The sequence below is a fragment of the Egretta garzetta genome, unplaced genomic scaffold (assembly GCF_000687185.1).
Source record: "Egretta garzetta isolate BGI_Z169 unplaced genomic scaffold, ASM68718v1 scaffold271, whole genome shotgun sequence".
Taxonomy (NCBI): Eukaryota; Metazoa; Chordata; class Aves; order Pelecaniformes; family Ardeidae; genus Egretta; species Egretta garzetta.
This window is the reverse complement of record NW_009258669.1, coordinates 5,959,892-5,984,696: the sequence shown is the minus strand read 5'-3', so window position 1 is coordinate 5,984,696 and position 24,805 is coordinate 5,959,892. Positions and strand designations below refer to the sequence as shown.

At 37.7% G+C, this 24,805-nt stretch overlaps 1 protein-coding gene across 4 annotated transcripts in view; it reads right to left on the bottom strand.

Moving 5' to 3' along the window:
- The window catches only part of APC (APC regulator of WNT signaling pathway), a 61,444-nt gene that overhangs the window by 11,649 nt on the left and 24,990 nt on the right, over positions 1–24,805 (bottom strand). For 2 of the 4 annotated variants that reach the window (XM_035888464.1, XM_035888465.1), the window contains exons 4-11: positions 24,507–24,615; positions 22,714–22,827; positions 17,979–18,062; positions 9,663–9,767; positions 5,785–5,907; positions 2,824–3,202; positions 1,546–1,641; positions 504–643 (exon numbers count right to left, since the gene is read on the bottom strand). In XM_035888464.1, coding sequence (XP_035744357.1) covers positions 504–643; positions 1,546–1,641; positions 2,824–3,202; positions 5,785–5,907; positions 9,663–9,767; positions 17,979–18,062; positions 22,714–22,827; positions 24,507–24,615 — 1,150 coding nt within the window. Of the gene's footprint in view, positions 1–503; positions 644–1,545; positions 1,642–2,823; positions 3,203–5,784; positions 5,908–9,662; positions 9,768–11,952; positions 12,019–17,978; positions 18,063–22,713; positions 22,828–24,506; positions 24,616–24,805 lie in introns of those variants that run through there. The other 2 variants (XM_009648679.2, XM_035888466.1) reach the window with 2 other exon arrangements.

The window sequence follows — 24,805 nt, the reverse complement described above, 5'->3', positions numbered from 1 at the left end:
AGAAATTAGGTAACCTTATTTCCTCCCGTTATGAGCCAGATATGCTTCAAATATTTAAAAGCAAACTCCAGCCTGAAGAGGTTTGCAAAATTATATCAGACAGTAATAGTATTGTTAAATAACTGACAACTTCACAAAATTTGACTCAATTAGCTGTTTTAATTCAACATCCTCAGAAAAATCAGTCACTAACAGTAATCACTGGTGCATAATCATTGTGTGTTACACTAATCTAATGCTCATAAAAGAATTAAGCCAGTAGATAAAATCCTTACAAAAGTGATTTAACTTAATATGAGAGTAGCTACTATACTCTCCATGATACAACATTCAGTTTGTGGTGCTCTCTGTCAGGGACAGGATGGAATGACAAAGGCATTTTGAACTTCTGGCTTGAGCTCAAACTCAATATCCTATCCTGGCGATTTTCATCACCTGCCTTGAGAACAATTCAAATGCAACTATGAACTGAAATTACTGTATGTTTAAAACTCTACTCTTACCTTGTTTGCCACATCTCCAAAAGTCAAGTTTGTCAGAGCCATTCCAGCATACCTCCTTAAGGTAACACTGTAGTGATCATTTGTAAGTCCATACATTTCACAATCCACTTGCAACAGTTCAGCAATGGCCTGCAAACCTCCTTTAAAAACAAATAAGAAAATAAATAATATCTGTACTCTGATATCATGAGTACAGTACACATATACCAAGGAGCAAATTGCATTTACAGGTACAGAACAAAACTCAATCATCTGAAAAACAGAAGGCTCAGAAAGGTAAATAAATCGTTAAATACCAACTCTGGATCTTGAATCCCGTGCTTAGTAGCAGCTGAAAGGTACGATAGCATGACACGGAGATTTCAGGGGAAAATGAGAACAAGAGGAATTATCAGGAAGTAAGAAGCACACTCATCTTTTAATTCCACCCAGCCAAAATCATGTTTGACCAATGAATTTGCACCAGTTACATAAAAGGCTATTTGGTAAATCTGAAAATGACCGATGTAATTATTATCACTGAATGTTATTTTCTGAGAAAAATACATAGGATATTTTTGTTGATAATGAAAAGTGGCAAATTAAGGAAAATTGCATGCACTGTATTTACTGAGCATGGACCAAGAAATTCAGGCTGTTAAACAGGAACCAACTCATGACAGAAAAAAACCCAACCCCCAAACCAAACTGAACCAACCCCCAAATCAAACCAACAAAATACGTCACACCCTGGAAAGTAATCTCCATGATAAGTCCAATACTTCTAAAATTGCAAATATTTCCATAGTAATAATAGTCTTCCAAAATTCACGATTCATGCCAGAAAAAAGAGCAACTGACATTATAATTTACCCACTGGGAAACAGTCTCATTAATTTAAACTGCATTCATCACTTAGAGGGCAACAACCGACACAAATGAACTGATGGTCTGTTTAAACTAATAGTAAACAAAAAGCCATATATTCAGTGAGGTACACAAGGAGCATCAGCATTTCCAGCAAGCTTCTCAAAGGAAGTCAGAGAAACACATTTGGTCTTACCAAGCTCATTCATCGCATGCCTGTGTTCTTCATCAAATGAAAGTTTCATCAGAACACACACTGCGGGACAGATTTGATGATCCACTGGAGCAGGCACTGATCCAGAAATAGGTAACAATTAGTACTTCCTAGGTGATTTTGTCTAGATCATAAGTTTTCCAAAGAGAATCTAGTCTTAAGATCAATTGCAGTTTTTGTTCAGGGTTTGTATCTTCCCAGTAATCCATGAACAGACAATTAGTTAAGAACGTTACTGACAAATGTGTGTACTAGAAATATATTTGATGCTGAAAACAAAATTAGAGAGAATCCTGAATGTATGTATGAAGTACAAAAAAAATTATCCTATTACTTTTAAAAATTCATAATCTTGGTCAAACAAATCAATAAGGTTAAATATTCTGGTGCCATTAAATAATACACCACCTAATCTGAAGCTGTTTCTTTGGTTGTTAAGTCCTTATAGATGGCTAATTAAACCCTTTGTTTCATAACCAAATTGTTTTTATGTTCCTAATTTTGTGAGCTAGGTTCTGGCTAACGCACAAATGGTATTGGTACATCTTGTTTGGAGCCCCACTCCCGATAAATGGTTCTTGTGGTGAACTCCTAACACCTGTGACGCAGGCCAGTGGTTTCAGCAGCGCATCTGTCATAGACACTTCCAGCCTGTATTTACAAAATACCCTCAATTCTGAAAAGCAGCTAGGCAATCCAGAAGGTTAAATCTTTTTTCCTATCTGTTCCTTAAGAAAACTCCTATTCACTTACGTTGTCACTTCTCTCGTATTTTAACACTGAAGTATTTCTTACAACATTATAAGTAACAGTTCATATTATACTGAACATATTGAGACTATTTAATTTGTTCTCTCTGCCCCTCTCTTAAAAGAAATGTGCTATCTCCTGAATACACCTGCATGAAAAGAAATTTGTGATTATTTATTTAAATATGCTTAATTATCCATTAAAACGTAAAATAAAATGAGTACATATTCAATATTAATTTACAGATTGTAAATATAAAACACTAGCATTCTTATCTGGAAAGCAACCCAAGGCTTATGATTTAAGTAACAAGCTTATAAATAGGGTATCATTTCCGTAATAGATACTATTTCCTAACATTACCTCAAGTTAAAAAAAAAAAATATACACACATACACACAAACGTTTAAGAAAACTCACAATAAGAAGTCACATTATAGTTGTACTTTCAGTAAATTCACTGTTTTCAGTATATCCTTGAAACATTTTTATACAGCTTGCAGAACCTACTTGGGTTTTTGTCTTGGTCCATGCCTTGCTCGTGCGCTTCCTGCCATTCCCAACACGTTTCACAGTAAGCACGGATCTGCTCCAAGAGATGGAGCACGCGGATTTCCCGTCTGCCTCGTTTATCATCAGGCTGGGAGTGAATGATGTTATGCAGCGCTGCGCTGGCTCTAGCACGGGCCTCTTTACTACCACGAGAGTTTCCTAACAAGACAGAGTCTTTATCGTTGCCATGTAAAAGCTGGATGAGGAGAGGAAGACATCCAGACTGACGCATGGCTATGCAGCTGTCTTGGGAGCTAGACATTGCTAGCAACGTTCTTGACATGTCATCTTTATCATGAGTACCAAGCATTGATAATAATGAATACACCATTTCCACCTGCAGGTCAAATGATTTTAAAAATACAGTTACATTTAAAAATCACACATTAAGTTAGAATGAAATTTCAACAGTACACACGAGCAAAAAACCCTTGCTTAATGGTGCAAAAAACTGTGCTATTTAGAAACAGTTGAGTACTACTACTACTACTTCATAACCTTAATAAATTTCACTTAGTGGTTAAATGGCTAGTAGAAGTAGGTGGTAGCTGTATGCAACTATTTATCCACAAGAACAATGGAAAAGACTTCTAAATTTCCATTGTACAAAAACATCAAATAAACATACTCATGAAAGTGTTTGAGACATTTACAATATATTTTAAATTAATTCTGTCTCAATAAAATATGCTCTGTATGAATCACACGTTCATGTAAAGATGTTCTTCAGTGAAAAACTGTTATGTGGCATTAAATACAATTATTCTAGACAAAGGAAAACAACAATTACACGAATTTTTAATTTACATTGTCCTAAAAAAAAAAATCTTACATACACCTATTTTAACGTTTTCCTTTAAAACTATTTCAAATCAACTAATCATTTTTTGTTATGGTGACTGACCTGCATATGGACCAGATTATTTACAGCAAATGCAAAATTGAAGAGTTAAATTAACACTTTTTCAAGGTTACGTGGATAAACGCAGTAAAGCAAACAAATGCTCATTTAACATATATAAAATACTGAGCATTTGTCAAATTAAACCAAGCCACGACAACTCAGCATTACACATGTAACTTGGAGTAACCAAATTTCTCATTAAAAAAGATAGCCTTTTTTGAGGGATTCCCTTAGCTGTCGTGTAATACAGTGGCCAACGCACTACTTGGTTTGTCGTTCCCATTCTGTTTTCTTCAATAATAGCTTTAGATCAAGAAATGCATTTGGTTCTTCTAGTGAACTTTTAGTAGAATAATAGGATGCAGAGGATGATTTTAGATACCATCTAAAAATTCCAAACTCCTAAAGCCAAGGTAAACAGGAACATTCAAAATCAAAGCACAACATCAAGAAACTATCAAAGGGAATTGCAAAGTAGCAGCACTTGTGTTCCTTTAGAATATACCAATTAAGGAAGAAATGAGACTTTGGATTGTTAGACAAAGTTTTCTATCAATAACTAGATAATTGCACTGGTTACCACACCAATGAATGACCTTATTTGGTTTCTTCAGAGACATCCTAATGTGCCTGAAGATGAGTACAAATACCAAGTTAGAAAAAAACTGGGTATCAGTGGGTAGACTCAGCAGCACGTCTGTTAAGATGTACTTTTCTAAATACTATAGGATTGCTGAAGCAATAGAAAGCTTAGAATCTGTAAAGCTGTATGATCACATGCAAAATCCACTGAAATAGTCTTGGAGCCAATTTTATGACAGCCTAGCATCCCGGTTTGGAGATCCCATCTTCTTGGTCTGGGAAAAATCAAATACAGCATTAAAACAAACCACTTGGATTCTTAAAGGAGAGTGCATTTAATGTGCTTTATGCATGCCACTTGACAGATACTTTGAGTGACAGCTTTAATCCAGTGTTATTTAGATTTGGAAGGTAAAGTTTTTATCAGGGAATAAAGCTGCAGAAGCCACCAAAATCTGGGCTCCAGGTTGTGGCAAATATAGCATAGTAAAAACTAAGAACACTGCCCACAGACACATCTTCTGCATCTGTAAATGCATTCCCCTGTTTAGAATCTCTATCACTTTCCTTCCTTCTCATGCATTAATGCTAAGCTTTCCCTTCCCCACAGCACACTCAGTTCAACCTATTTCTCTGCCTGTATCCTTCCACACTCAGTCCCTTTCCCTGCCTTCAAGCCTCTCCTATTGTCTGCAGCTTTTGGGAATTCTACAATTTGCAATGAAAACTCGCAGACAGACAGACAGACTAGCTGATGTCACCCCCATTTGGCACATGCATAGCACAGGGCTGAAATTACAGTATTTTAATGCTGGTTTAAGGCCCAAAGTAAATAATTGTATGTCAAGCTAATAGGCCCTGCTTCCCAGTAGTCTGTGCTTAAGACAACACCAATAGTATCTATACTGCTGCCTATTCCAGAGGCAGTATAAACTCCAGTGGTTCATTAACTCAATTTTATGTTACAGATTTGCCCTTTTCTTCCCCTCTCTTTTCATGCTGCATATATACTTTGAACGCAGTCTTCTGTGAACAGGCATTTATCACCATGAAGGGCTTACGTATTTTTTTCTTTTTTTTTTTTATTCATCTATTTCATTTCTTAGCAATTGCATCTGTTTTGTGGATTTAGACTCTGGAAAAGTATTCAAAGAACTGCTCTTAATTCACCATGGACTACAAATCAACATCACAAGCTTTTTAGATATTCTAGAAATTTCTATCAATCATTTTTTCCTTATTGCAACAACTCTTAACTGATCATCAACAAGTAAAAAAAAGGATTTCTGTGCATATAATTTAAAAGTTGAAAAAATATTCTAAAATTTTAACTCCATAAAATTACTATGTATGGATAGACCGTTCAGCTAATATTAGTACTATTGGCAGAAACAATGAGGTTATTGTATTAGTAAAAATGTAGCATTAGCGACCTGTGGTTTGTAATCTTCGGTTACCTTGGTACCCAGATGACTTGTCAGTCTGCGAGGAACAGAATAGTTATTACTAGAGCTCATAACACTGGCTGTCTCGTGGTCCATCCGAGCAGCAGAAGCCTACAAATTTAAACAACAATTCAGTATGAAACAAAGTCTCAGTGAAAAAACATCTATTGGCTAATTCAGTTTCAGCACTGGATCATGAAATTGCATTGATAGTAATGAACTGTCAACTTACTTTTGTTAAGTTATGTCCTCTCTGCCCTGACACAACTCAGAGGTCACTGTTAAACTGGGTTTTATTAACCACTTCTCCTGAAATTAAATCTCAACAGAGTCGTATTTTCAATGGAATTATTTTATAATTGCTATTTTCACCAAGAAGGAGAGGCAGACTTTGCAACAAACCGAATTACCATTTTTACAGAGAGAAAAAACCAGCCTCAACTGTTATGTCAGATTGTGTAGTACATAGGAATAAAGTCTGTACTTCTTCAGAACACAACCAGGTATGTAAGAACTGACAAGTGAAAAGAGATTCATCTGGACAGGGAGTAACCCTGCTTGAACTTGTCCATATCAAAAGCAAATTATGAGCGGATGAATCTCTTCAATTTTTTAATGAAAAGCTATAAAATAATGCTGACATTATTTGCTGTGATTTTCCTAGAAATTATTGTAAACAGCATGCTCCTACCTGTAGTAGCAAAATCCAGTTATTAGCCATTTTGTCCTCTTTTGATCTATTTTTTGCATTTACATTTTTCCTTTTTTAACCACCTGTTACCCGCTCACTCTCTTTGCTTTTTTCCCCCTTTGTTGTTGCTTGCTTTCTTTTTCTCTGCTTCCTACCTGTGAACTTTCCCTTACTACGCCCTCTCCCTTCCCATTCACTTAAGGGAACTTAAAAAAACATTTGAAGAGTGAACACTTTTAGTAGCAGAACTCTGTTTTACTGAAGTAGTCACCATTCTTTTGTTGATCCGCTACAAAAGCTAAAATCTGTTCAAGAAATTATTAGCTTAATTTGCAAGCCAACATTTTCAAGTTATCTGGATCAATGAGTATAATTTTTTTCCAATAAAAATACATAACACACTGAAGAAAATCGTATGAAAAGGCACTTAGAAATAATGTCTATGTTTTTTCTAGGTGTACCATAAAGAAAGACTAATACTCCTCTCCAAGTATTTGCTGTTCATACAGTTAAACATCTTAAATTTGAAGCTGAAAGTGATCATTAGTGAAAGGTAGGAATAATTTCATGTCGTGTTTGTCTATACAGAAAAAAATTCTAGTTATACTGGAATATTTAAAGACACATTATTACACTCATTTCACTCTCCCATTTGAATCCAGAACATTTCATGTATGTTCCAGAATAAGTATTATGCTAAAAGAGTGTAACTAGAATGATTTAAATTCACACAATTTATTCTACTATATATTTCCTATGTAAAGAAATCTTTTTCTTCTCTGTGAAGTATAGGCAAAAGTCAAAATCTTAAAGCTCAGAATGAAAATTATATTGGATTTTCTCAAATATTCACTTAAATAATCTGCAGTGCTAGGAATACGGGAATAAATTCCCAGATTTTTACACTGACTCGACCCTTCATATCATCTTGTCCTCCAAGTACATTCACAGGATTACAGATTCAACAAAATGTATATGCCAGAATTCTCCATTGTTAGGTTCAGTAGGATCGTTTTATCCAAGAAGGTGAAAAAGACACAAGTTTGGAGCACTACCTATTAAGATTCACCATGGTATAGACAGAAATAGTGTAATTTTCCTATAATTTCCCCCAAACTGTATCAACTTTGATTCAGACAACTATGTCCTTCAGAGCCATCACATGGCCTTGCTACTTTGAGTATGCCCAAATGAAGTGTAACTACATCTCCTACTGGCTCCTGAAGAGTGATGTGAAAGAACTAGTGTAAGGTGGGTAGCCCTTCATCTGAGAAAATGGGAAACGACAAGGAGATGTTATGTGCACCCTTCTTGTGTAGAACCTTCTCTTTCAGTATTTTGTATCTGTCTACTTCATCTTTTTTTCTCCTTTTATGTCTCCTTTACTTTCACTCATTGTTTTACTGTTCTTGCTACTTACTCCATCAAGTAGGTAATTTTCCCTATTTTGTGGCACATTTTCTTAACAGAATAGACAATCTCATTAAATATCTTTATAAAACTCTCAAAACAAAGGTATGAAAAAATTTAGTTTCAGCAGCAGGATAGTGAGTGACAAAAAGAGAAGACAGCTAAAAGATGGTGCAGAAAAGGACATAACTGAATCTTGAAAAATCCTGGATTCAATTGGCAGTGTTTCAATTAACGTTGATTATATGACTACAAGACCAATTAGAACCAAATGATTTGGTTATAACTTTTTTTTGAGTAACAATTGCTCAAAGTATATTGAGCTGGTTTATCAGAAATAAATGTTATGCCCAATCCATTAAACCTCCTCTGTCTGGACTTGCACTGAAAGTAAATAATCCCCAGATGTCCCTTTTAACACAGATTCAGCGCCCTGGATCTATCCACCCCCAGGAGGAAGGAATATGCATGTTCTATACATTTTTATGAGGCAAAGTTCAAAACCGCACAAATCCTGCACGTAAGACCTCAGATGAAGTATGAATGAATCTCCCACTTGCACAAGTCTGCCAAGACATGACAATCCCTTCCTCCTTCCTTCCCTCCAAAGTATCTGCTGTCCAGAATAACTCCCGATTCAGACATTGAAGATGGGTAATACAGCCACAATGCATCAATTATTTAAATGCATTATGCTTTCAAGCCCCAAAGCAGCACTGAACTATTTTCTTCCCAAACAATAAAGCTGTCATAAGAATTAGAGTCAGAGCCTCAAGCAATTGCTCAGATATGGCTGATAGAACTTAATTCCAAATGGCGATCAAATGTATTTCAAAAGCAGAACTATGGGCTGTGCTTAATGTTTAACCAAGCAAAATATTCTAACCAAACCACAATTCTTTCTGATAAATCTTCTTGTACAAGCCACTTTCAGAAGGATTTAAATAACTCTACTTCACTGGAGTAGCAAAAACATTTTGCATATGAATTCAACTATTAAATTTGTAGTGTGAAGTTTTAAGAACCCAAATTACTAGTGGGACTGTCTCAGCAACAGTTAGAAATCACGAAGGGAATGATCATTAGCACATGGCAAATAAATCAAAGTATTTTTAGCCAGAGAGAGAAGTAATTCTCTCAGAATTTTGATAATTGTTTTAAAAGACAAGCAAATAATTTAATGTACCCCTCAAAATACGCCACTGATGTGTTTCACTAATAAAAGGAACAGCAAAAAAAGATTTAGAAGCATTTAAATAACCCTTCAACCCACTTCAATGAGATTACCTCATTGATACTACTGTTTCAAAGCTTAATTTAAACAGTATTAAAGAAACATGAATGATAAACCTGCCATTTGGTTCTTTCTCTTTTTTAAAAATCACTGGTATTTCAGTGATAATTTCTAAAGTGAAAATTTGAACAATTTTCCATAATTAAATCATGGTCCTAACATTGCAGTTCACCTACAACAAAATACATTTTCTGTAGCCATTCTTGCTATCTCCTTCATAGCGTTAGGCTCATTAATCATTTAAACAAAAGAAAAACGCTCCCTGCATTATTGAATATTTATACTTCATCTTATTAAATATTTCCTTCCAATAAAGACAAGAAAATTTTCACATACAGATAGAAGGAAGAAAAACGTGTATTTTTTTAAAATGAGCAGGCATACAAACATGGTAAGGTATATACCAATATATAAGCATTGTACATTTTGAGTATTTAATTATACTATCAACAGACAAAATAATCAATTTACCTGACCAGCACTGCTAGTTGCCATGCTGCTTTCTGCTGCTCCTTGACCTTCGTTCTGCCTCTCTGTTTCATGGGAACCTGCATCGTGCTTGCTTTGAGGAGCTCTCTGTTAATACAAGAGTTTATGAAATTACATACAGAAATGAAGTACGCTTTACCATTCAAAGCTCTCTGGACTGTGAATGCATCAATGCTGCATCCTCACAAAGCCACTGAACAGTACTTTCTACTTCATAACGCTTAGCCTCAATAATTAACAGCTGAGACTGAATGTCTTCAAAAAACTGCAAGATGAAAGTGAAGCACGTCCTCTGAGGATTATAGCCCTGCAAGACAAAGGATTTGCTGTGAGACACAGAAACACCATTTTCCACCAGCTGTGCTCACATCGCTATCAGAAACGTAACAGAATTGGGGCAAACAACTGTCTTCTCTGCACTGTCTCGTGATCCATGCATTTACTGGAGACTACGGCTAGCATAGCTCAATTAAGCCTCGCATTCAAAGATGAATAATTTCTGCGTGAACAGAAGGATATAAGTACTGTAAGAATCCTTCGAAACGTTAAGGACAAAACAGTGCAGGAATAACCATTTTGATGAAAATAAAATATATATAACCTGATACCGATCCACCTAATAATAAATTCAACTGATCTGGCAAGCAGGTACAGACACTTTTCAGTTCCTTCAGCAGACCCAATTTTCTATACAACTACATGAATATTAAACTGGTGTCTCTGCTACTGACAGGGATTGTGAGATCAATGCGAAAATCAGGCCTTTAAATAGTTTCTTAATAAAGCAAATGGAGTAACTAAGCAGTTATGAAGTGTGTGAAGTATCCAACATTATCGACTGATGTGTTTAAAATGTTTCAGATTTTCAGAAAGACATAAATAACCCTGTCCTTGGAAGTGGCTCGAAGCCTGGAGTTGAAAAGGTATCACCTTACCTCCGAAGCATGATTATTCTCACAGTGTTAGTTTTGATGCCAAATCTCATTTTTCAGACACAGAGGCTACTACCTTAACAGAGAACGCTTCTGTATCCCTCTCAATCTGTTTAACTACACTTGGTATATTAAATTCAGTTTCTATGTGGCTCTGCAATGTTCTTGAGCAGTACAGCCTATGATAGCATAGTCTGCCTCATCTTGCTTTATGGAAATTTCTCTTTAACTTCTAGCAGAAACAGCTCTCTTCAATGTACGTACACTGAAGCTTCTTCAGTTACCTCATGTTTAAACTCATACAGTATCACTGGCATACTAGCTCTATTTTGTTCATATAAAGACATTAGAGTGCCAAACCCAGGAGATTTTTAATGTTGAACAGAATTTCAGAGATCAGTAACTAACTAAATACATGTGAACTGGTAATTTAGGGGTAAACGTAAAAAACTGTATCTATACAGTTTAGCTAAAGGAGTAGGATATGTCAAAGAACACAGTAGTATTAGACAAAGTAATAACACGAGAAAAATGAAAACAATGACGGATAACATTTTTCTCAACTTCATCTATTCAGTTATGGAAAATGAGTAACGCACAAAGGAAAGCTCATAAAATATTCTAGGAGACAAAGCGTTACTATTCCTTTAAATCTGATCTGTAGTTTTAAAAGTCACCGTCTCTGTCACTGTGTATCAAATGACATTGTTATTGACACTCATACTATGGTGAAAGAAATTTTGGTTCCCAATACAAGACTGGGGACCCAGTCAAGATCAGGCCCTGCTGTACTACATGCCGAGTACAGTATAATGTATTATATGCTGAATCCCTGTTTCGCAGGACTTTCGGTCTTGAATAACATGGAATGCTGAGTTTGAAAAAATCTAGATCTAAGCCTCCAGTGTAACTCAGGACAGAATTTTCCAGTCATTAGGTGACAATTTTCAATCCCATGAAGAAGGTAGCATTCAACGTACCTAGGGGCGAAAAGCTGAACTGTTCATTAACCAGACTCTGACCCACTGGGTCACCTAAGAGGAAACAATGATACTCTCCCAAGAACACTCCTCAGTTTGGGGCAATTTTTTGGAGGTGGTGATGATGGTGTATTTACTAAATAGTTTGGATGCATCTAGAGCACAAACATGGAGATATTTCATTCTCTGACAAGAAAAGTTCCTGCTCTCCTCAGCACTCTCTCTTCCTCCCATTCACATATATTTTGTTTGCTACATGCTATTTATGAAAGATGTGGCTTCCCGTTCCCCTCAAGCGCTCTCAAAAATATGCCACTACAAAAAGTAGTCAACATAACACCCAAATTAATTTATAATTACCAAGCAGTGTTCAACAGTTACTAGCAGGGCTCATCGAACTTCAAACGCAGTATGCGCTCACAACATGCACAAACATGCACACACTTTACTGTCACGTAAGTCACCATCTGGGCTTGAATGTCAAATCTGCAAGTTCACAGCAAAGAGTTTTTACCATTTCAGCTACTTAACTAATTTCAAGTGAGAAGCTGTTCTGTTCATGCAGACTGGCCCAAAGGAGTTAACAATAACACAGGCAGCAGACAGCAGGTATTTACTGAAAACTGATTCTTTATGTGAATATAAATGGACATTTACTATAGATGTATCAATATATATTTAAAATCACCAACATTTATTACATATGCATATTATATAAATATAAAACCAATACGTATCCACACACACATATGGATGATTAAAATACATTTTTGTATAGATACAGCATTACTGTAAATAAACATTCATCTGACAGACTGTGGATTAGTGGTTATAAAGACAGTATAACCACTGCAAGTATGCCCCCTCCTCACATTACCTTTTAACATTGAACATAGGACCTATGGATGAAAATATATACACTCCCACCTACATCAGCAAAGACCCAGAGCACACACGCAGCTGCAGATTCTGCAATCCCTACATGAAATACAGCAGCTAGAGAATGGTGCACAGGTCCCCTGGGCTAAACAGCACCACTTGTTTTGAAGCATGGCTTTTGAAGACATGTAAGCTGGGTTTATAGCCCTTTGCCATTTCTGAATTCGGGCACCACACTACAGAAGTCACTTTAACGGCATATGCTTGTTTGCTCTTGCAGCAACATGGTGGAAAACCCCACGTATCTATTACAGGAAGACAGAGCTGCTCCCTCTATCTTGTTTGCCACTGTTAGATTCTAAGTGCTTCTGAAGTCAACAATAACTATCACATGTCAATTATTACTTTCCCTGTATTTACTTGTAGAAAAATGATAAATCTCTAGCTATTTTATGACATCTGCAAGCATAGTAGGCCTTGATCATTTTTGCTAAGACAGCCAATTACAAATAATTTTACCTAATACTTTGTCTACATGAGTTGCCAAAGCAGCCCCTCATATATTTATTAGGACAGAAGACTTTTCTATGCATAAACCACTGTTTTCTTCCCCAATATTCAACTACCCTAGTATTTTCTGTGTATTGAAAACTACAGATATGTTATTATTTTCTAGATACCAGAAAATGTTTATTTTGCCAGTACTTCATATTAAACACAATACACATACAGGTATAAGTAAGAAGGTAAGACAAAGAACAATGCAACAAACAAAACAAGAAACCACAAGATTGAAATAATTTTGCTACAGGTGAGTCAAATTAAAAAGGAAGTCTAGTGAGTCAAATCCTTGAGAGAACTCCTGTCCATCACAGTTCAAACAGTTTAAAGCTTTCCGAGCACAATCTCTGTATGGAATAAACCCTTTACATTTTATCTACAGCAACACTGCCCAATGGAAATACTTCACCTATTTCAAATGACAGATACTATGAAAGAAAGGCCTGTACCACTATGACAAATTGAAAACCCCACATTAAACACTTGCCAGGAATTTGCTTTTTTCTTTTAAATAATTTCAAATTCGTACCTGACAGCAAAAAAATCTCTTCGGAGGGGTTTAACTTTACAGTGGATTTCAAACCTTATTATGAAAATCTCGCAAAACATCTAACAGAATTATCACGAAATTTGAAGGTACCATCACTTGCAGGTAAATTACTTCAACTTTTTCTAGCAGCATTTATGACACTTAGTAATTTGCCAAAACTTAAAAATGTGCTAAAATGGGAGCCAAAATTTTCTCTGCTCATTGATTTCCAAAAGCTATTTTTATGGTCCAGTATTACATTTGGTCTTATTCCACAAGATATATTGCACTTGGATTCCACGGTGATTGGCATCACTACAGGGGCCAACTATATCAGTAGACAAGCTATGGTATTTATTATTGTTGTTACTAAATCTTTGTAAACATAAAGAGCACATTCAATTTGGGTATCACTGTATCAGGCATAGTATAAAAATATAATAAACGCCTCGTTTCCATTTTTCAGTTACTTAGACTCTGCAGTTTGACTGCTAGTACCTTCCTCCGTGCCACCAGGCAATTTCAGAACTAAATCCAGCCATAGGAAATGGCCATCCTTTGGAAATTATTAAAACTCACTATGAAGTATTAATAAGTGTGTAGTGACTGTCTCCTTTACCACCCCTGGTAACTCTGTCCTAAAATGTTTAACTACACAACCAGCCATCCAGACACTTTACATATAAGACACATCACAACAAAATTTTGATATATTAGAATTTCCATGTATTTGGCAGCCAAATAATTTGGTTAAAAGAGTGAAGAACTAAGACAAAAATTTCTTTGATTCTGTAATTGCATCTCAGTGCTGTTTAAGTCCTTGAGCTTAAGTGAGTCCGAAATACAGTGTTTTGGGTTTTTTTTTTTAAAATCTCTTACAGAGTAAGAGAGAAACATTCTGGGGGCAGAATCTGTCTGACAAAATAGGGCAGAAGTATCTGTTGAGAGACTGGCCAACCAGGGAGGGAAAGCTTTAAACTACGAAGAATGGGGGACAGAGTGATTCTTCAAACAACAGGTAAGGAAGCTGGGGATAGGGCAGGCAAGGCAAGGGCCCTGGCTGATGGGAACACAAGGGCAATCCACGCAACTGAGATGAAGTGGAATTCCCTGGAGAATCGGCATGTATGGAAGGAGGTGCCGCAGAATAGCCTTGGGGGGAAAGCTCTCAAGCCTGTGCTGGGCAATTGGCATGCTTGCGTGCTTCTCTTGGCATGCCTCTACACTACTGCACACTGCCTGGGGACAATCAGCAGGAGTTAACGTGTGTGCAGTCATGGGACTATGACCTCACTGGGATCGTGGAGACATGGCGGGACAGCTCACATGACTCAAAGGCTGCAATTGAGGAATACAGACATTTTGGGAAGGACAGGCTGGGAAGGCTCAGGGGAGACCTCACCACTCTCTACAACTAACTGAAAGGAGGTTGTAGTGAGGTGGGTGTTGGTCTCTTTTCCCAAGTAATAAGGCCAAGAGGAAATGGCCTCAAATTGTGCCAGGAGAGGTTTAGATGGGGTATTAGGAAAAAATTCTTCACCAACAGGGTTGTCAAGCATTGGAACCGCCTGCCCAGGGAAGTGGTTGAGTCCCCATCCCTTGTGGTGTTTAAAAGACGGGCAGATGCGGTGCTTAGGGACATGGTTTTAGTGGGACTTGGCAGTGTTAGGTTTACGGTTGGACTTGACGATCTTGAAAGATCTTTTCCAACCTAAATGATTCCATGATTCTAAGGCAAGGAGGGGGAGTTGTCTTTTCAGTGAGAAAGCAGCTAAAGTGCACGAAGCTCTGCCTGGGGATGGGTCAGGAGTGAGTCAAGAGCTTATGGGTGAAGATTAGCAGGCAGACCAACATGGGTGCTGTTGCAGTGAACATCTGCTAAAGACTTCCTGATCAGGAAAAAGAAACAGGTGAGACCTTTTCTAAACAACTGGAGGAAGCCTCATGTATACAGGTCCTGGCCCTCATGTGAAACTTCCGTGGTATCTGCTGGAGGGGCATTGTCAGGATGAAACATTCTAGGAGATTTCTTGAGTGCTCTGATGACAACTTCTTGACACAGGTGATTAAGAGTCTACAAGGAGAGGTACTGCACTGGACCTGCTACTTGGAAAAAACAAAGAATGGTTGAGGATGTGAAAGTCAGAAGCAGCCTTGGCTGCGGTGACCATGAGATGGTAGGGGTTCAGGATCCTAAGAGCAGGAAGAAGAACAAAAACCAGGACCACAGACAGGACAGCAGATTCAGCCTCTTCAGGTATCCCATGGGATACAGCCTGGTGTAAAGAGGGGTCTGGAGCAGCTGGCTGATATTCAAGGATCAACTCCACCCAGCTCAAGAAAGGTCCATGCCAACAAGTAGGAAAAAAAGCAAGGGCAGCAGGAGGCTTGTATGGATGAGCAAGAAGCTCCTAACCAAACCTGGGCATTAAAAGGAAGAGTACAAGAAGCAGAAGTGCAGTCAGGTGATCCAAGAGTAAAGAGTTGCTGACCAATCATGCAGGGATGTGAAGGGCAACAAGAAAGGACTCTAGAAGTACATAAACAGAAGGCAGACTAGGGAAAATGTGGGTCTTCTGCTGAACAGGGAAGGGGACCTGTGATTGAAGGTGATGCAGGAAATCCTCCTGGAAAGCATGAGAGACACAAACACATGAAAGACAAGAAGGTGACTTGGAGAAGTCAGCAGTGTTTTACAATGAGGAAGTCAGGCTTGACGCTTCTACAATGAGGTGACTAGCTTGGTGGGTGAGGGGAGAGCAGCTGATGTTATTTACATCAATTTTAGTAAGCTTTCAGACACTGTCTCCCAAAACATCATCACGGACAAGCTGACAATGTGTTTAGATGGTTAGACAAGTAGACAGTGATGTGGACTGAAAACTGGTGGAATAGCTGAGCACCAGAGGGTTGTGATCAGTAGCACAAAGCACAGCTGGAGGCAAGTCACTAGTGATGTACCCCAGGGGTCAATACTGGGACCAGTACTGTTCAACATCTGCATTAATGACCTGGATGCTGGGACACAGTGCACCCTTACCAAGTTTGCAGATGACAGGAAACCATGAGAAGAAGATGATACACCAGATGGTTCAGTCACCTTTCAGAGGGACCTGGACAGGCTGGATAAAGAGCCCAACAGGAACTTGCAGTTCAACAAGAGGAAGTGCAAAGTCCTCCACCTGGGACGGAACAATCCCAGGCACTGGTACATGCTGGGGGCTGCCCAACTGGAACACAGCTTGGCAGAACAGGACCTGGAGGTCCTGATGGACAAGTTGAACATGCTAGCAATGGACCCTTGTGGCAAAAAGTCCAGCAATATCCTGTGCTGCATTATGAAGTTGTTACCAGCAGGTTGAGGGAGGTAATCCTTCCTCTCTTCAGCTGGTGAGGTGCTATCTGGAGTAGTGTGTCCCATTCTGGCCTCCCTAGTTAAATAAAGATATGGACTTACTGGAGCAAGTCCTGTGCAGGGCCACAACTGGAGCATCGCTCATATATGCAGAGAGGCTGAGACAGCTGGGACTGTTCAGCCTGGAGAAGAGAAAGCTCAGGGGGATCTCATGAATGTGTATAAACACCTGGATTGGCTAATACGTCAAAAGACCAGGCAACTTTAATTATACACATTGCTGTCTGCTTCCCCTATAAAATTTTCCCCCAAATCCTGGAATTATGGAATTATAAAACCAAAAAATCCATTATTTTTCAAAATGGAAAAATATACATCCCTTAGTAATCCAAATGCTGAGCTTTCATGGTAGTTACTCTGGGTGAAAATAAACCATAAAATATTCAGGTCCAACATATAATTTATATTTCATTTACCAATACAAGAAATTGAGCTGACCTTGTAAATGAATTTCCACTGTAAGAGCAGTTTTTGCTAATGGCAATTACTACTATGGACTTTGTAATTTACAGGAAACATTATCTTTTACTTCTTAATACAGAACTCAATACTTAAACACTAAAAATATGCCAAACTTCTATAACGAAGTCTGTCAGAAGCTGTATTCACCCTTTTTTTAATCTTATCTCTCTCAAAAGATAAGCAAGCCATGAAGGTGCTTATCAGAGATTCATATTTAGAAAAGCACACACAACTAGTTGTTATAATTATTTGCTAAAACCAAGACTCAGCCTTTATATAATACACTGCACTTTGGCATTTTTACTGAAATTTCAAGTTAAACTTGTAATTGATATATCACTAAAGTTCAATAGTAGCATGAAGAGTAATCCACATAGTCCACCCTCAGTTCACTGGTAAGAGAGCAAGTGACAGCCTAGCTATATTGACTAGTCAGTTAACTGTGACATCACTAGCCTACCACTTTATTCAAATAACTTGGTTTTTGTTAGAAAAAGATACATACCATAATTAAAGGAAGGCAAGTAATTGCTCACTAACCTCTGCTTCAGCTGCTTGTGATTGCAGGAGCTGTCGTATACGAAGAATGTCCTTCTCTATTTGTTGAATTCTTGCCACCCTCGCCTGAAATGAATGCATTTTCATGTTTGATTTTGTTCAAAAACTCCTTTTACAGACTGTATAGAATGACAAGGTTTGGTTTTTTTTTTTCAAATACAGCTGACTATAAAACAAAACTACTTCATTCATGTGGTAATTCAAGTGTTCTTCATAATAAACCAGGCACGATCACAAACATTCAAAACATAGTGAGTTCTTGAGTTTTTAATAAAACTGATACTCATTTGGACAGAATAGGTCATCACACAGTACACATTCAGGTATACAAAAAAATGTTTCCGTCAACTCACACAAATTTCCTGTTTCTGAACCTGTCATTTTGCGCAGATCTTTAGCAAACTATTTGACTTTCATCTCAAATGTAGGAATTCTACTTGCCTTACAGAGATTTGAGAGAGATTTACATTTGCAGCGTGTCTTGAAGTTATGAAATCCTGAATGACTTCTTTTACATTCAGTCACTATAATGATTTGGGAGTTTTGCGTGTGCACAGCCTCTGAGTATTTTCTGCTCCTACAAATCTCGAAGAATTTAATAGGCTAAGTATGAAGAAAACTACATACCCCTTCTTTGGTTTGTCTGAGTTTTTATAGACATCCCTGAATCAGAGCCTTTTACAGACATATTGCTACTCATTTCCCACTGCAATCATTCTGTGGTTAGTAAAGGGAATTTGAAAAACCCAAACGTTACAGGATACATATACTCCATACAAGCTGTACTGTGAAGCACAGGATGCATTATGATTCTGTGAAACAATAAGTGTATAAAGTTATATATCTCTGTATGAGCCTGATAATTTAATAAATTGACATTATTTGACCAAAAGTGGGCCAAAAATAATTAGCCCAATAGTATCAGGATGTGAACAGAACATTGAACTGATTAAATAGGTTTTTTTGTGTAATGATTAGCTTAATAACATGGACATACAGTTGGGAGAAAAATCTTTTCACCTGATAAACATTTACAATGCTATACTGAAAAAGGAAAGGCTTTGTGCACCTAGGGGACACTGCAAGGATCAGCATTGTAACCAATCTTATTTAGCACCGTTATAATCTGAAAATGGAAGTAAGATGAACTTTTTAAAGCGTGCTAATGCTAAAAAATACACATTGCATAGAAACACGATGTTATCTAGAAATTTTAGAAACATAGAAGAAAATATAATCACAAAATATAATGAATTCCTGAAACACACATATCATAAGCAGCTATGGGGAAATCGTCAAAAATGCCAACACTTAGTAAAGATGCAAAGCTACAAACATTATTCTACAAATTTGATTTGAAATTGTAAAGCAAAGTATCAGATTTTAAGTAACTCTAAACCTAAAAAAAAAAAAAAGTGAGATCCTTCTTGTTCTGGCATGAAGGAAAAATAAAGTCTATATGAACATGATTGTTTGCAGATGACACTAAATTGGGCAGGAGTGTTGATCTGCTTGAGTAGGGAGGCTCTGCAGAGGGACCTGGACAGGCTGGATCGATGGGCCAAGGCCAACTGTATGAGGTTCAACAAGGCCAAGTGCCGGGTCCTGCACTTGGGTTGCAACAACCCCATGCGGCACTACAGGCTTGGGGATGAGTGGCTGGAGAGCTGCCCGGGGGAAAAGGACCTGAGGTGCTGGTTGACAGCCGGCTGAATATGAGCCAGCAGTGTGCCCAGGTGGCCAAGAAGGCCAATGGCGTCCTGGCTTGTGTCAGGAATAGTGTGGCCAGCAGGAGCAGGGCAGTGATCGTGCCCCTGTACTCAGTGCTGGTGAGGCTGCCCCTGTAATACTGTGTTCAGTTTTGGGCCACTCTCTACAAGGAAGACGTTGCATTGCTGGAACATGTCCAGAGGAGAGCAACCAAGCTGGTGAGGGGTCTGGAGCACAAGTCTTATGAGGAGCAGCTGAGGGACCTAGGGGTGTTCAGCCTGGAGAAGAGGAGGCTGAGGGGAGACCTTATCACGCTCTACAACTGCCTGACAGGAGGCTGTAGCAAGGTGGGGGTCGGTCTCCTCTCCCAAGTAACAAGTGATAGGATGAGAGGAAATGGCCTCAAGTTGTGCCAGGGGAGGCTTTGATTGGACATTAGGAAAAATTTCTTCACAGAAAGGGTTGTCAAGCATTGGAACTGCTGCCCAGGGAAGTGGTCAAGTCCCACCCCTGGAGGTATTTAAAAGATGGGTAGACAAGGTGCTTAGAGACATGGCTTAGTAGTGGACAGGTATGGTTGGACTACAATGATCTTGGGAGGTCTTTTCCAAATGATTCTATGATGATTCTATGATTTCAGTCTTTGAACTGAAATTTTTGTATTTTACAGAAATTAAAGTTTGCTTCTACTTATTACTAAGTATATAGGCTACACCATTTGAATAGTCAAACCATGTATAAGTACACTTTTTTGTTTTTTCAAGTAAGAACTACCACATGAAGTATAAACTTCAGGGTATAGTGTAAGTTAGTGTAAATAATTAAATAAGCTATAAAAAATTGCGAACAGTCTTCTAATGCATCTTTCTGAATAACTGTTAGGCATGTTCTTGTATACAATCTTCCTAAACGGTAACATAAACAGTGAGTTGCTGTGAGCTAGCTTGCTTCAGAAAGAGGAGGTTAAAGGAAACAAAGCCCAATTATGACAGATCAAAGAGGGAGAAGGCTATTATTTTAAGGTCCATGAGAAAGGGTGACTACAGCAGGTTATCAGCTCTCACAATAAATTTCTGGGACTTTTAATACAGAGATGTCTGCAATGCCAGCCTTTATATAGTTGAATCGTTCTCTTCCTTCAACCTACATTTTGCATTGCACTGTGTGTCACAATCGGTTAGGGTGGAGGGAAAATACAGAGCAGAGACAGAGTTGAAAAAGGACCAAGTTCACTATACTTGTCAAATATGAACGGTTCAGTTTGCACATTTAAACATCACAGTGAAATAACCCAGAATTTTCTTTTATGTATTTTTATACCGATGAACTTCTACACAGTCTTGGCACCTGTCCTTGGTAAAATTAAACCAAGGGGAATTACCAGTCAAATTTATAAGCAGCACATGAGGAAGTAGTTACTTCCTATTTTATAATCTTTATATAATCACAGCAGACACTCTAATTTCTCAAAGTATGTAAGTGTTCTACGTATATATTGAGAATAAAGCAGCTGTGATAAGCCCATGGGCAAACATTAATTCAGAAAACAAAAAAACATCTTCTTGGTAGCATTTTTTCCCCACACAAAATTAAAAAAGAACAAGCAGGGAGGAAGCTACTTCAGGGACAACTTAATTACTTTCACAGTGTCAAATTGTTTCTCTGAAAAAATTCATTTATTCTCTGCCTGAGTGCATTTAGAATTTCGCCAGCAGCCTACCCTACCTATTTAGCCTTCTTCACCTTACTCTAGCTTAAGCTTGTCAGCAGCAAGACAACATTCCCAGCAGTTCTAGTGTCGATGCTGTAACATTTTCTTCTGCAATAGGGCTAACCAGACACGTGCAGACAATCCTGAATCTGCTCTGCCTTAACTCAGGACTAGCTGATGCAAGTTGCACAGCTGAAGTTTGTGCAGGACATCGCCACTGTCAATAAACCTCGATAACACAGCCACAGGGCATCCAAATCAGAGCCAGTTAATATCCAGGCAGGTTAAACTTGGGCCTGTCTGAGTACGTCTCTACAGACAAATCCCTACACAGCCTTTATGTACTTACCCGACAACTGCAGGATATTGCGTTTGCTACATACTTATAACCATATGAATCTTCTGAAAGGTCCTACTGAAACACTTTAAAGCAGCTTTTTTCATTACAAGCAGAATCAATTAGAAATGCTTCATATGTAGCAAAATTTTGTATTGAGTAAACCTGGTGAGAAAACCAGAGCTGAACGAGACTATTTTTATAAATTATTGTAACACTCACCATAAAAAAAAAAAACCAAACCAGATTACTGTACCAAGCTGGTGATTGAACATCTCTAGAAATAAATGGTAATAAATAATTCAAATTGTTGTTCTACTACTGGGAGGGAATAGTTTTTATAACCAGCAAGCAACTGATTATTCCATTCACAGGTTCCATACAATTACACTCTGAGTTATACTTCCAAATGAGTATAACATGATTTGCATACAGAATTGTACATATTCTCATCATGAATGCAAAACAACTCTTGGTGTGAGCAAACAACTTCCAGATACGTATCTGAATTACATTTTACTTAAATACCTGTTTTTTTAAGATTATTCCTTGATACATGTGTTCTGGTAAATGAAACCTAAAAATAGTAGGTGGATTTTATTTTAAAGTTAAGAGCATGAAAAAACCCAGCATGACAGATGCAAAATAAAGCAGCTGCAAATATGTTTGTTTGAAGTTAAAATGGTAATAAATTATAAGCAAATAATAATAGTAAAATTTCTTTTGAAGAAATTGTGTACTTCTGCCTACTCACAAGTCTTTTAAACAGGCAGAGGAGGGTACTTTTTGCTGAGTCATTATTTCCTATGTTCTGATTCCTATTTTTGTATTTGAAAGGCTAACTGTGCTCTAAGGTATCACTGCATTTACAGAAAGTTTAAAGTTACAACTACCAATAATTTAATAAAATTGCAGAAAAACTTTTTCCATTCCTTCTAATAATGAAAGACAAACTGTACCTGCGCTCGCTTCTCCATGTCCTGACAAGTACCTAGTTGTTCTTCCATTGCAGCTCTGATTTGCCTTGCCTCATACTCCAGCTGCCTTCTGGTCATATCTGTTTGCAGGGAGAACTGAAATTGAAGTACAGAGAAGGCATTTTAGTAAATAACATTTATGTAGACTATGCATTTCTCTGAACAAAAGCAGAACAATTACTTTTCCACACCAAACTTCATAAACAAATAAAACATAATAATAGATTCTTAAAATATGACTGCATGATTAAAAACAAGAACACATAATGCTGTTCAACCAACAGACTACCTGCAAGTTTTGTCAAATGACTAAATGTAATATGTAAACATTGAGACACTATCATTCATTACAAGCCTGGAACATCTGGCTACTCATGTATGTGAGCATACCAACAGAACTGTTATGCATGCCATCTGAATCAGTATTTTAAAAAATATTCAGAGGTATCAAACTACTACACGTAGTGATGGTATTCATACTACTGCTGTCTACCCTATTTTTAACTATCCTGTGAAAAAAGCACAAGTGTTCAATTCATGAACAGCAACACAGCTAAGGGAAGACATTCCAACGGATAGATTTTTCAAGGCAGGAGCAAAGCACTTCACTGGTTTGGGACAATTACTCAGTTTGCAAATAAATGAGTCTCTAACAGCAGTCCTCCCAGAAGACTTCACCAAGGTCAATTCAGAGTCGGAAAGAGACAATAATCTAAAAATATGTAAAATGCTACTAACAAAGAATGGGATGTGTCATTCTATTGTGGTTGGAGTAAGTAATAATGGACACAAATTACCACAAAAGAGATTTAGTGTAGACGTTAAGTAAGACATTCTAATCATAAGAAAAGCTAAGTTAATTGATTACCTATGAAACTAGGGAGACAATCTTAAAAGCTACAACAGAGCGACATAGATACAGCTGAGAATGCCTGTGGAAATGGGTTGCACTTCCCTGAGACTCTTTTCAGACCTTCTCCCCTCACTTCTGGTGTTCTGATAAACTCAGCCATGACTCAGTGTTAGCTTTGCTAAGTCCAGCTGCTTCACCTCGGTCACAGAAGTGTTTCCATTGTCTATTTCCATTTCCAGGAGTCTGACTGATGCCTGATCAAGTATGAATCTCTAAAGATGGGCAACCAGGTCTTCCCAATACTGTATGTGTGAAGGAATGCACTGCAAATATATCCAAGCTGACTAGGTCTGTCAACAGGAAAACCTGTGTTATCTGGGACATCAGGCATCTTCATTATCCCAGATAATGGTGACATGACTATAAATAGCTTGGAGATGCCAAGGTAAAAGCTTGGAGCAACACCACCTGCACAGGCTATAGCACCACTGTACCGGCTGCTACAAATTAAGAGGTCCTGTGTAAATTGTCTCTTAGGCCAATATTGCTCTCAAAATTAAAAGAATCCATTAAATAAAAGAACAGATAAAGAAAAGACCTTGGGAGATAGAGTTAAAGAGGCAGTGTACTGACATGTAATTTATTTGTCATAACAACTTTTCAGTGCTCCTCTATCACTGACATAAATGCGTCAGTGGTAACATATGACTGACATAAATGTCAGTGATAAGTATGAACTTTAATATGTAAAATTATATATGAAAAAATGGCATTATTTAGGCTGTTAGCTTCACATAGTGAATAAAAAATGTTTTAAATTAAAATAATAGTAGAGAATGTAACTAAATTCATTAAATAGACACAGCATCTAAACAGAGATGATAGCATCAGATACATGACCAAGCGTACTGAAGGTACTTACATTTTCAGTAAGGGGGAGACTATCAATTCTTTTAGTCAGGTTCTGAAGCTGGGCGTAATACCAGTCTTTTTCTTTCTCTTCCTTCTCAAGCTCCGCAAGCAAAAGAGACCTATTAAAAACAGACGGGGGAAATGTCTCACTATTAAGACCTCATTACCATATGTAGGTACTGAAACAGGCATTGATACCCATAAAAGAAGGTTAAATGAGAAACAAGGTTTGACAAGGACACTAAGAAGATATTTGAGAAGGGGGGTGCAGTTCCCTGGCCCTGGTTAAAAAGAACCTATCCACTCCTC